The sequence below is a fragment of the Lampetra planeri genome, chromosome 41, assembly GCF_965212315.1.
Source record: "Lampetra planeri chromosome 41, kcLamPlan1.2.h2, whole genome shotgun sequence".
Classification (NCBI taxonomy): Eukaryota; Metazoa; Chordata; class Hyperoartia; order Petromyzontiformes; family Petromyzontidae; genus Lampetra; species Lampetra planeri.
In genome coordinates this window covers 7,047,578-7,061,751 of record NC_136147.1, presented here as the reverse complement: position 1 = coordinate 7,061,751, position 14,174 = coordinate 7,047,578, and the positions used below count along the sequence as shown (strand labels likewise).

Genomic DNA, 14,174 nt, shown 5'->3' with positions numbered 1-14,174 from the left:
ACACACTTTCCAGATTCGATATGATCTCCCTAACCTGTGTTTGTTCCCTGATCCAAATGTTTTTCTGTCTGTCCTAACAATTCCTAGCAAGCACCACCTCATGCTTCTTCACACACTTCCCAGCTTCTGTTCAATTTTCGTTGTTGTTTACAAACGTCCATGATACCAATCCGCATGTCACAGCGGGCAGTGTGCACCAATAGAAAACATCATATTTTACAACTACAGTATAAAAGACGGGGATAAAAAGAAAGATAGGACAGCATGAGGGGGAATGTTTTCTCTCAACCAACCCACGTGGTGCCTGAACATGGAGACTGATGATGATGATGATGATTATAATGATCGTCATGATCACGATGACAATCATCATGTTGATGATGTGGCGACCTCAACATCCAATGCAGATTTGCCAACACAGACTTTGTGATGATGGTGATGATGAAGATGATTATGCGTTCACCTCCACCAGACCTTATGCTCCTTTGTAAACACAACTTGATAATAATAATAATCATGATGACGATTACGTCGTAACCACGAGCCCCTCGTGCAGATTCAGCAATGCCGCTGTCACGTGAACATTTTTTTTTTACTGAGATGCCGTTTTTATTAAATAGTTTCGCCGACCCTCAGTGACCTCACTTCATTCCACGCATATCCAGCATCCTCTGAGTGGTTATGAACTCTGAACCCCCCCGGGCGATTATTTTCAATTTGCGAATGTCACTCATCGCTGAGGAACATTCGCACAGGGCTGTTGACTTCCATGCTAAAGCTGTCTCGGAAAAAAAAGACAAAAATAAGACCACGGCATTTTCTCTCATTCGCTCACGAACTTCGTAATGCGACCAAAGCTTTGAGATGAGTTTCTTAAACAGAGCCGGATTTACGATGTACCCCCCGCATGGCTAGGAGAGCCTTGTCTCAGACCGTAAATCTCAACTTTTTTTACGACATCGCCACGCTTGGGAGTTTCCAACAACAAGACGGGCGTGTGGTGCGGTGTGCCAGATACGTTTATCAGGCAGGTGGAATGTCATAAACGCAACGGTCAGAGCTGTAAGGGCACTTGCCCTTTGTAGATTTGTGCCAGATTTTTATTTACTTTGAGAGCTTCACCTGGAGGCCAGTAAATGTGAACCCCAGGTAAGCTGCCATTGGCGCTACCATACCATAAGATCAACAAAAACAACAACAATCTTATACGGCATTGGTAGAGGTGCACAAACACAAGTAATCCTGCTCTGTCAGGATTAAAACATTGTAATAGTCGACGTTTCAGGTAATGGCCCCTCTCTGCTATGAAGAAGGGGGCATTGTCCCAAAGTGTTTCTTGTGATGTATATATTCACATTGTGGCAGCGTTATTGATGCGGTGCTACAATTATGTTATTTACTGCGCTGACTGCATTACAGTAGAATCCCTCTTAACGACCACCCCTGTTAATGACTAATCGCTTAATGACGGGCCTCCATAGAGCCCAATGTGTCCTGTAGTAGTGTATAGTGTAGTGTATCGTAGTGTATAGTAGTGTAATGTATAGTAGTGTAGAGTAGAACCCCTCTTAACGACCACCCCTGTGAACGACTAATCGCTTAATGACGGGCCTCCATCGAGCCCAATGTGTTCGCTTAGCGACCATTCCCCTGTTGACGACGGGCTTTTGTAGGTAGAGTAAATATTAATTAGTGCATTGATTAGCCGTGTTTCTTTTCATACCACGTGTTTATAATGATGTTAGTATCTTTATGCATTCATATCCATTGTTTAAATATTATAAAGTACGTTTTTTGATATCGGAACGAATTAAGCCTCTAACGTGTATTTCCTAAAATCTCTTAACGACCGGTTTCGTAGAACCAATTACCGCCCTTTAGAGGGGTTCTACTGTATTTATTAAAGAGGCCCCAGTGGCTTAGGCGCCAAAGGGAAATTGAAATATAAAAAATATTTGACTATAACAGTGGAGTTTTGCCTTGCAATAAGATGCACAAGTGGCTTTTCAAATGGACAGAGCATGTCAACAATTTAGGGCAGTAATTTAGAGACAAATAATGTGTTCACCTTTCTCAAGCTCAAATGAGTACCTGGTGAGATGTGTAAATACAGAGACAAAGGCGACGTCCTTAATAGGTGCTCCCTAACAGCACTTGACCCAACCGTCTGTTAAGGCTACACGGTGGATCATCATCTTTGTTTTTGGCACGCGTGTGCACGTCGATGTTTTTTTTCTCCAAACACTGCAACAACCCTTAGGGAAGCCAAGCACGACACTTGAAGAATCGCTGACTTTACACTCATAAGCGGACTTGGTTAACACGAACCAATTGGACTCTACCATTTTCAAAAAAGGGCTACAGCTAGGGGAACGATGTATTGGTCAGGGCACAAAGTGCGTCGGGCACACACCCCCGCGTACCCCCCTCCTGTGGCTGCGAATGGCGCGTGCCGTTTATTACAAAAAAAATTCACCTTTTTTTTTGCGCGATGTCACCTTGCGATGTTCCCTCCGCCCGGCAGCTGGCGCAGCGGCGACGCGAACAAAGACGCGGGCAGGGAGGCGGCTGCGGCGGCGGCTGACGAGGCGCGGTTCGGACGCACGCTGCCCTCGCCCACCAAGAACGCGTGGGCACCGCCCGACACCAAGGTGGACACGCGGCGATACCGCGCCGAGCCGCGCAGCATCTTCGAGTACGAACCGGGGAAATCCTCCGTCCTGCAGCAGCAGAAACAGGTAACCGCGTTGCTTCGCTCGATTGCTTCGCTCGATTGACGGGCACCAACAATCGCGTGATTTTAAATGCCTCGCCTGGTTTGCTTGGAGGTATACCAGGTATACCCCCGATTAGTCCACATCTCCGATGAGGTACAATAGAAGTTCAACATACCTTCTGTATACGATAATCATGTGATGTTAACTATGCAAGAGGTCATGAGTTTGATCCTAACCCTGACGCCTATACATTTGGAGTTTGCATGTTCTCCCCGTGGTTGCGTGGATTTTTTTCCGGGCCCTCCGGTTTTTGCCTCCACATTTAGAAAACATGAATTTGAGTATTTGTCTGCTATAAATTTCCACATGTGAGGCCACTTCGTTGAGCTGTTATTTGTAGTCGGGTCACTTCTGAAGAAGAGCTACATAGCTCAGAGGACCTGAACTGGTAAAACAAAAATAGTTTAATAGTTTTTTTTTAGTTTAACACGTAAGGCTTTCGCGACCAATATTATTAATAATAAACGTTTTTGGGTTGGATCACGTTATTTATAAATGTGTCGTAACCCTCCACCACCCGACACGGCCAATCAGTACAAAAGTGTCACGTTGACACAAGACAAATAGTTCACTACTTTAGCCCACCAGTGTGTTGAAGAGTGAATCCACAACATTTACCGTTTTTTAGTACAACGCGACACTTTTTTACTGAGTGTCGGGTGGTGGGGGGTTACGACACATTTATAAATAACGCGATCTAACCCAAAAACGTTTATTATGAATAGTTTTTTTTAGTTGTTTGCTGCATGACCCTGAATGCAGCATTAGTCTGCAATTTACATTTTTCGTGAAAAAATAACACTGTTTGATGAACGTATCATCAGCATAAGAAACGAATTCCATCAATGTATCACAGCCTGGTGATTCTCTATTTAGATCACGTGACGTGCAATTGGAAGTATTCGATTTCAAATCCTTAGAGGTGCTTAAGTGAGTACTTGGAGAAAACCCACTCATATGAAACGATAGTCTGAAGAATCATTTTCTTTACTTCCATCATCCGGCCACTTCACAACCCAAGCCTATAATACCTGGTACATCCGCAGCCCATTTAGCTATCCACCGCACGATGGCTTCACCGCTCCGCTTATTTGACCATACTTCACCACGCTTGCCAGTTCGTATAAAACATCTGCTATCCTCGAATAAAACCTTCCACCCAAGTAAAACCAGGCTCGACCGCCGTGCTCAGCCTCTGAGACCCGACAGTGTTGGGCAAGTTTCTAGGGTGACTTTGTCCACGTGCCGCGTTGAAACGAGCAAACAAAGCGGGACTCTCACACCCCCCCTCCCCTCCCCTCCCCGTGCGCTCCACCGCCACCACAGACTCTGCTGAAGGCGTTCGATCCGATGCCGTACCCCGTGCCACCCGAGCCGAGGGAGCGCGTCTCGTCCGTGCGCGACCGAGGGCGGGAGCCTCACGGCGACGACGACGCCGGAGAGGTGGGTCCCAACGACGACGACGCCGGGCTGGGTTGGGAGATTTTGCGGAGTTTTTCTCCCGGACACGGTGGGAGTTGCGGCGCGTCGTTCCCCCGGCTCGGAGGGCGCGCAGATCGGTCGTGAGATGCCTGTGGCGGGCCCACACGGTGGGCGACGCTGTAAATCGTGATCGTTTATCTTTTTAGCGGACGCTTTCACACGTGACCGTCGTACAGTTAGAGCGCCAGATATGCAAAAAATAGATACATGTGTTTGTCAACGTTATTGTCAGTGGACATCACGTAGCCACAGAGACATTTGACGGCCTCCTCCTCCAGCACGCGCAGGGCAACAACCAGTCCGCCCGGCATGCCCTCACGGACTTCACAGCTGGAGACGATATGGCGCCACGGTCTCCTGCTCCCCGCAGTCACACAGCGGGCTGTCACGTAGTGGTAGTGAGCCCCATTGTGACCGTCCTAGGACGATACCCGTTGTTAGCTCTCTGCTGAGAAACCACCGTAATCTCTGGATTACGAGACAACCTGAAAAGTGAGATGCTCTGAAGAGTTAGCGTGCACACCGAAATCGTGCCCGCAGTGCCAATATAGTGCTGCAAAATACACACAAACCTTACCGGATTATGTCGCATCCCAACTCTTGCTTTAGAATACGGAGGGGGGGAGGGAGTGAGTCTAATGATCTGGAGAATGCGGCGCTTGTGAGACGAGGTGTGACTGAACGCACCGGAAATTAGAAACACGGCAGGTCAAAAGAGTTCCCTCTCTCTGATAAGTGCAGCGAAGATACTCGCACAGATGGATAAGAATAATTTGTGGGCCGTTTCAAAGTGGCAGGTCTCCACGTGGCTGCAGGCCGCATGAGATGTGTAGCTCTCAAATCATGTTTTCGGGTTTTACCGTTTCACTCCCATGTGCTTGGAGCTTCTTCTTCTTCTTGATGAAACGGAATTCAGTTGCTGATGAGACTCCCAGAATGTGGAGCGAAGTGTTTGCACATCATACCGAACGAAACACGGGCGCAAGCCGAATATACCAAAACAGCATTGTCGAGCTATACAATGCCATTTAGAGTGTTTGGCTGCGATACATTTCCACGTGATAAGCCACTTCGTTGAACTATTGTTTGTGGCCAGGTCGCTTCTGAAAAAATATCTATGTAGCGCAGTTGAGCCTTACACCTGGTAAAATAAAAATAGTTAAGTTTCTATACATCGCAACAGTAAAAACCTATGCAGCGTGCAAAATGAAGTCACAGGCCGTAGGTTCGTGCTTGGATTTTCTCAGGGTGGTCCGGTTTCCTCCGACAACACCCGAATATATAGAGGACTGCAGAGCTCGGGGCAATTGTTGGTAGCGCCGTTCCTCCCCGCGCCTCTGAGTTATTCTCCCTCTCCGATAGCGAGTCAATATCGTGCAGCCTGTTGTTGAAATTATTCTTTTTTATTATTGTTATTATTCCCCACCCTCGCTGTAAGATGTTATCCACACCCAGACCTCAAAGGCTTAAGCTTGGCGGTCAACAGCTGCTGGAGTGGTCCCATTGAACCGAGTAAAAAAGCCCTGAGTAATTGCTGGTGCGTTCAATGCATCATCATCCTTGTTGCCGTTGGCTGTATCTCACTGTCCGTTCAGGGAGATGATTGAGCGACGTCGTCAAACATTCACGTTTTACTGCACGCAACGCTCTGGACAGGTCATTTGTATTATCTGTTAAAAATAAAGGCGTTGTCCCATGTATATTCATTCATAAATCTACAAATCATATATGCCTCGAGTGACAGTTGAAGCCTGGTTAAAGTTAAAATCGTATTCGATTGGAACTCATCCTCTTCGATTGCAGTGGAGTTATGCGTGCTGCACGACAGACGTAAACATTTTAAAAGGCGAAGGTGCAGCCCTGCGACTGCTTGCTCACACCACTGTTGACAGAAGAGCCTCCACTAGACTGAGCCCTAGAGAGCCCCTCTTGAGTGGGTATTTTTGAGCTACTCTGCCATGCTGACCAGACCACTTTGGCTGGGGTGGGAATACCCACACTTTACCCCATCACACGCGACACGGCTGACTGTGGTGTGTCCGTGAGTATCTAAGAAACTTGCACCACTGTATTAATCGATACACCCTCCGTTGGATTGCAAGTGCATTGCGCTGACCATCACACCACTACAGTATCCCAAATATGACAGCAATATAGTGTGTAATGTTTTTAGAGTGTGTGTAATTTTCCTACTTTGCGACGAAGCAACTGCTTCCGATGTCCGACAGGTGAACCTGCCACTCACGTGAACTATTCATAGTGACTGCGGGGACAGCGGTTGCCTGTAAACGTCAATTGCAATGTGCCCTGAAGAAAAGCTGCCGTTAAAGCGAAACATCTTCATAAAAGGTTTACCGAATGCGCGCCCAGAAATGTGTGTTAAATTGGGTCCTGTTTAGTTAAGGCAGTAAGCTCAAAGCTCACCTGTTTCATGCGCTCACCGGTTCAGACTTTCACTGTTCATGCTGTCACCCGTTCAGTCTATCACATGTTCAGACTCTCACCTGTTCAGACTCTCACCTGTACAGGGTGTAGATTGAGGGAAACACAGAGCTCAGCCAGCAGCCAGCTAGGATACTCAAGGCATAGATTATTTTTAATAGTATTATAATACTGCCATTCATGACCACCATGAGCCCCAAGACAAATACGAGAGGTTCGTGCATTGGGATTTTTGTATAATTCCTCCATAGTGATCGCTTAATATCAGTTGTATATTTAGTTGATGTACTTGTTGCAGTTGTATTTGCCTCTTTTGCTTTTTTAACTGGTCAGTGCGACTTAAGCATGACGCAGTGAAATGTAGCCCAAGAAACACAACTGCGTGACGTAAAATGTAAGCAATCGGGCATTGGATGGTTGATCACAGCAAGTTCGAGGCAGTGTACATCATGACGCTTGAGCACGTGAACTCCTTAGACGCTGTACAAGAAGCTAAGACTGTTCGCAACATTCACATCATGTTAACATACTACTAAATTTCGATTTAAAGCTTTCGTGACTGCAGGGATTCATCTTCTTGGTTCTTTCGGTAAAATCACGTAGAAGGGAAATAATAAAATAATAAAAATAAAACATAATAAAAGAATTCTCACGACGTTTCGGCCACAACGCAAGCAGCCGTCCTCAGGTGAAGAACAGGTCTGTCGGAAAGACAGCGTCGAAACGTCGTGAGAATTATTTTATTATGTTTTATTTTTATTATTTTATTATTTCCCTTCTACGTGACTTTACCGAAAGAGCCAAGAAGAACATACTACTATTTGAATCAATATAGTCACTTACAGCCCTTTGTCGAGCCTCTGTTGGAATGGTGGCCTCTCACTGGAGAGTTGTTTGATTCCTACTTCACCTCGCCTGGTCTGTGTGTGTCGATGAAGCAAGGGTCGAGCACTGGTTCACCGATCACTCGCCAAACTGATGTTCGCCACGATGGGGAATCGAACTGAGGTCACCACGTTCACACCGCAGATCCTCGCCGTGCTATCGTACAGAAGGACAAATATTCATTTGATTCGCGCATCCTTTAGTTTCCCGCTCACGTTACTCTCTTCATCTCCGCTTCTCTTACCATTACACGTGTCTCTATTGTTGTTTTATGTTTTGCTTCTTGAAATGCTCCCATTCCTATATCCGCCGCGCTGCTGTGGCACTGAGCATCGCATTTTTTCACGCCCAATTCATTTGCTAGGCATCCAGAGCCGCTTAGTCTTGTTAACGTGTACGTCACTGCCAAATTACCCTTTGATCTGCTGCAGCGCCGTTGGCAAGTTTATGTTTTTATGTTCTCTCTTAAATTCGGACAATGACCTAATAACCCATCAATGTAGTCTTGTCTTTACAGCAATCAGTAGTTGTTCAGCAGGTAAACAATTGGTTTTTTTTGTTACAACTCACTGCTGTGATAACGGCAATACACCACTCCCAACCGTGCCACGACCGTGCCTCGGCCTAGTTTTATGGTCACATGGTCAACTCGGGTCACACGGTCAGGACGGGCCGTTCGAACGTGACGCCAGCTGTAGGTGCGGCAAACTTTGGCGGTGACATTTGACTCGCTCAGAGGACGTGTTCATCACATAATCGCTGTTAGCAATACCTGGGGGCGTAAAAACCCGAAATCCGGTGGATAATGCGTTGTTTCAAATTCACGTGCGGATGTTAGAATGTTCGCGACGCGATAAACTGAGAAACGTGAACCGTTCAATGCACGTCACCACAGCAGCAAGGCTCCCCTCTTTTCCTGGCTTCTCCTTTCCCAATCACTCTCTCTTCCCTATCCACCTCAGATAAGGCGAATTAGTCCCGAAGAGATAGACCTAGAGAATGAACCGTGGTATAAGTTCTTCTCCGAACTGGAGTTTGGTCGTCCGGTAAGTCGCTTACGGTGCCACGCATGTCCACTCACCCCGGCTCTCAGTACATTGGGGCTTTCGTGACAAAGTCAGAGATCGGGCTGTTTGTGAATATAATAATATTATTCTGAACTAATGTTGAATTTCGATTTAAAGCTTTCGTGACTGCAGGGATTCATCTTCTTGGTTCTTTCGGTAAAGTCACGTAGAATGGAAATAATAAAATAATAAAAAGAAAACATAAGAAAATAATATTTATAATAAATAATAAAAATAAAACATTATAAAATAATATTTTTTGTTATTATGTTTTTTTTTATTTCCATTCTACGTGACTTTACCGAAAGAACCAAGAAGATAATGTTGAATTGACAATGCCAAGGCAAGTATGCAAGCTGTGTGTCACACACACACGCGTGTGTGTGTGTGCGTGAGTTGGTCAGATTTGAGTTCCGGATGCAATGGGAGCCAAATCGGATCTGTCCCTCTCATTGTGCCAACTGCTTGCTCTTGAGCAACATTTGAGAGCTCTTTTACCTCTGCCTCTCTCCATTACAAAGGGAAAGTGGTTTCAAGCCCTTGTGTTCATTTTAAAGGGGGTCGTTATGTACTGAGAACCATTGTGCTTTGTTTTGTTTGATATATACGGAACCCTGAAATATCATGTCTATAAAAAAAACTATAAAATACATTTTCAATAACAATGCATATAATTAGGAAGGTGGCCTAAGACATTACACATTTAAAGCAGACATACATATGTCTTTAATGGAGCACATAAGCCGTTTACATTCATTTTTTTTAATTCACATGCACATGTCACATTTAGCAAGGTTATATAACAAGTATTTAAAATATGGTTAACAGATTTTTTTTTGTTTGGCCACGTAATGATTTCAATATGTTGTCGTAGTAATGTAATCGATATCTAAAATGTCCTATTTTGGTATACTGGTGTACTAGTGACTGTAAACCCACAGTCGCTAGAAACTACCTCCACTGAGAGTTAAACAACAGCACATTCATTTATGGAAATTCAGGGCCACGTTGGATCGTATAAACACACTCAGCCAGCTGGAGATGTCTTCCACTAACATTTCAAACATTCGTAGACAATATGTATCTTTCGTATAGATCTATTTCCAGATACAAAATAAAAACATTCATTGCTCAACTCATCAGCCACACGGCCTTCTGGGAGTGCGTAATATCAGCGGCATTGTTTCAAGACAAGCAAACTCTGGACCAAATTTCGATTTAAAGCTTTCGTGACTGCAGGGATTCATCTTCTTGGTTCTTTCGGTAAAGTCACGTAGAAGGGAAATAATAAAATAATAAAAATTTAACATAAAATAAAAATTCTCACGACGTTTCGGCCACAACACAAGCAGCCGTCCTCAGGTGAAGAAACAGAGCTGTCGGAAAGACAGCGTCCTCATTGGGACAGCGTCCTCATTGGAACGCTGTCTTTCCGACAGCTCTGTTTCTTCACCTGAGGACGGCTGCTTGTGTTGTGGCCGAAACGTCGTTAACGAAAGAACCAAGAAGAGGAAACTCTGGACCAGTTTCGAGATACGGTTTCTCATCAGCAGTCAGGCTTACTTGAATCAATGCTGATGAACTGCTGATTGAGCAGGCAAGGACCTTTTCCTTATGCCTGATGGGATGTGTAAAAAATATTAGTACTTCTATGTGGACATGGATATGTGTAGGAGACATTGTCTGCTTATTCATTGTTATTTATATTCTCCACAATTACACTCACGATTATTTTGAGTCAACATATGCGTAGCTTTATGTTTTTCCAAAGTGAGTAACTGCAACTGAACAAATTGGAGTGAAAACTGAAATGATATTTAATGGGTTCCACTTTGTGTTATTTTATACTTTTGTTTGCTTTGCATTGATTTTGTTTATACGTTTCTGTTAACCCTTTTTGTGTCACAATTCACCAAGATATTTTTCACAAGAGGTGCAAATTGATACGAAAATTTTCTGAAAATTGTCTATTTGCAAAATATTGCAGAGACATCTTACATTATAGCCCAGCTTATGAGTTTGTTAGGAATGCATTTTTGTTGTTGTTTGGTGCTGTTAAGAAAATAGATTCTTTTTGCAACTTCTTTACTCAGCTCGCACTTCTAGGCATTTAGTAATTCGTAGATTAAAATGTATTCTTCTACTCTCAAGATACTCATTCATATGTTTACATAAGCATTCATGATTTTGTATTAATGTAAATCACGTGTAAATGTTACCTTTGGGATAATGGAAACGATGAGACTGGACGAGGCAGAAAAATAAGGAACAAATAGTGACTTTTTAAACTACGCAAACAAGATAAAAATAATAATTCACGACTCGTAATCATGACGACTTATTGTATCACTGGGCAAGATAAATTGTTATTTGCCTACTCATTACCGCATATCATTAAAATATTTTGACTAAATTGGAATTACCTTTCATTATAAATTAAGAGCTTAATATAATTAAATAAATACTCCCAATTAAAAGGATTGTTATAGTTGTAGATGTTAATAATATTTATATTTTACAGCCCTTTGTCAATCTGCTGCTGGATTGATAATGCCTTGAGGTCATGGGGTTGTGATACCTATGATATCACAGAGACATATTAGTTATATAATCATTCATGTTTATACCATCATTAATATTTAAAGTTTCGCTATACATCAGCTGGACGTAATATGGTGGGCGGCGAGCATGATAATTGCATTGAATTGAACAACGAGTCGAATCGGTCAAACACAATGGCAAAAGAGGCTTCGGTTCACCAAATTTCTCCACAAGTCTCATGGCTCAATCTCTTCAGCGATTCTTCTTTTAAGTTCGTTTCTCGTTCGTTCGTTTCTCAATCCCCTTGTCCTGATGAGGGTCGTGGTGGCAGTGTGTTGAGTAGGGCGGTATAGACCTCCCTTTCCCTTTTAAAGTTACTTTATCAAATACCTCATGGCTTATTGGCAATTGTTTGAATTAAACACCGTTGCAGTGTGTGTGCGTGTGTGCTGGCTTTCAATTTCTGCTAAAATATCTGTATCTTTGCTTCACTCTTCCACATCATCGCTGTGCTTTTTATCCTTGCACTTGCCTCCCGTCATGTCTCTGTAAAAAAAAAACGTGTGCGCACATCTTCCATCAGCCTCCTAAAAAGACTTGGGACTTTGGATCGGGAGACACTGTCACCCTTTCTGTGGAGGATAGAAAGGTAAAACATTTTCTGTCCACCTTCCTTGTTTGCTGCTTTTCTCGATTTGCTGTTTTTTTTTCCTGCCTGCTTTATCGTGTTTACGTGTGGGTGTGTTTTCTTTGTTTTGCTGTTTATTACTTGATGAATGCAATGCTACAAAGTGCACCCCGCTTATATTCTGAGATCTGATGAGATCCGGTGCTTCAGTTGCCACTTCTGAAGTGCAAATAACGGGACATTATGATAAGAACGAGAACATCTCACAGTACCATACGAGGGGGAGAACCACACATTAAACACACGATGTCCTTGAATAACCTTTACTAATATCCTGGGGGAAGACTTCCAGATTTCCCAAGGACAGCGGCTAACTGAAGATGAGGGCAAAACCTGGGCGAATCGCGGGACGGGTGTGAACCCATCCAGGGCACGTTGAGGGTGACTTGGTGGGGCTCATCCGTAGTCCGTGAAGGTGACGTGTGAGGACGGTGCCTCGTCTTTGTTGTCCTCCCCGTGTGTCGCAGAAGGAGCTGCACAACAAGCTTCTGAGAAACCAGGCTGAGCTAGAGTCAGTTTTGCGACAGGCCGAGGAGTTTTACAAAGAGCAGGATAGCAGAGTGTACAAGGTATCTGCGATTGATCATCGCCCATTTTTGTGAAACAGCAATAATAATCTTACCCATTTTACATCATTTATCCTTGGACCAATTTTAACTGTTTGGAAAGTGCACGTGATACAAGACTCGTTTATTCCGTCATTGGATTTTGAATTCAACTATTCATGTGTGTATTCTACCAAAGTCGTATTTATTTGTTCGAATGTGCCACTTTTCAGTTTTCAGTTGGCACTCTTCGAATCCCACCCAAACAGGTTAGAGAGTGATGCCAACTCCTACTCTACAGCTGTATGGATGTGTTTCTGGCCTGTGGATGTTCAGAAAGCACAGTGTTCATTTTAATGCTGCACCAGCGTGAACCCATAAACACTCATTATTAAGCCACGTCATTTCATGTGCATGAAAATAGGGCTCTTAACATGACTGCAAAATATGGGCAATGAATCCCACCTTGGGAATTTACCTTAGTTTTAAGGAATATTTCGGTTTTGTGGATGTTGCATTGTATTCGCGATAAAGGTGTTTGGGTTAGATCACATAAATATCAATGTGTCGTTAAGCCACCACCACCCGACACGGCCAATTAGTACGGTTTGTCACGTGAACAAAACGTATCAATTAGTTACTACTTCAGCACACCGGTGTGTTGGAGAGTAAACCCACAACATTTACAATGTGAGTACGGCGTTTCGCTGTCGGCACGGTTGTCGACTGTGAACAGGGCTCCCAGTCCGCGGCGGAGTCAGGTCGCATTGACAGCGATAGTGCCGGTTACGACTCTGAGCCGTTTGGATTTCAGTGCCGTAGCGTGGTTGGCATGTGCCCCGCTGCAAGCAATGACACGGGGGGTGGTGGGGGGGGTGAAGACACCTTGTATAATTTCACCCCTCTTTGTAACCTGGTGGATGCATGGGCCCCCTTTCTGGCTCATCGCAAGGCCCGCTGCAGTTGCACTGCCTGCACACTTGGGCAGCTACGCCGCTGGGTGTTTTTGCTTGGGGGTTTGTCACCAAGTGCAGAGGTTCTCGTTCGTGATGCAACCTTGATGAAGAGTTGGACACCCGGTCAAGAGATGACGAAGCCACGTGGTTGTGTTTATTGTAAATTTGTTCATTTGTGTTCGTCATCAGTCCTACCAATTCCCTTGGGAGTTTGCTGCATTCGTAAAGAAAAGCATCGCACCAACGTTAATGAAGCGCTATATGTGACTATTTTAATTTTTAACCTATTATGGTAAGCCGTCTGAATTTTTTTTATCGTATGAAATCCTGTTGAGCAATATTTGCTTAAATTAACAATGTCTCAGCCACGGATAAATTGCCCACGTGTTTAAAATAACGCGTAACTTTTAAAGACATTCATAGATGACATTCATAAATTATACACATTTTTGTTTGAAAATGAAAACCTTTTTTTGATAATATAGGGGTTTTTTGGGTTATGCGCTCTAACCCAAAAAAACTAAATTATGGATGATATTGGTCGTCGTTTTTTAAATTATATTCTCAAAGTATGCATCACGCTGTCTCGCGGAGCTGTTAAGGAGCAAATTTAATTATCTGAAGCTTTAGTCGACGATGGCAGCTTCCATAAAGAGCTTGAACCTCGCAGGGGGGTTATGGCAGGCGTCACGAGCACGGCACAATAGAGACGCTTCCAGAGGCAATGAAGGCGCATGCCGCTTTAAGGTCTCATGCGGAAGGAGTCAACTTCTGTAGCCCAGGGCTAATAG

At 44.1% G+C, this 14,174-nt stretch overlaps 1 protein-coding gene across 5 annotated transcripts in view; it reads left to right on the top strand.

Moving 5' to 3' along the window:
• The window catches only part of LOC144732147 (sorbin and SH3 domain-containing protein 1-like), a 94,479-nt gene that overhangs the window by 43,149 nt on the left and 37,156 nt on the right, over positions 1 to 14,174 (top strand). For 4 of the 5 annotated variants that reach the window (XM_078613467.1, XM_078613470.1, XM_078613471.1 and 1 more), the window contains 4 exons: positions 2,525 to 2,738; positions 4,104 to 4,220; positions 8,549 to 8,632; positions 11,778 to 11,843. In XM_078613467.1, coding sequence (XP_078469593.1) covers positions 2,525 to 2,738; positions 4,104 to 4,220; positions 8,549 to 8,632; positions 11,778 to 11,843 — 481 coding nt within the window. The remainder of the gene's footprint in view (positions 1 to 2,524; positions 2,739 to 4,103; positions 4,221 to 8,548; positions 8,633 to 11,777; positions 11,844 to 14,174) is intronic. The other variant, XM_078613468.1, reaches the window with a different exon arrangement.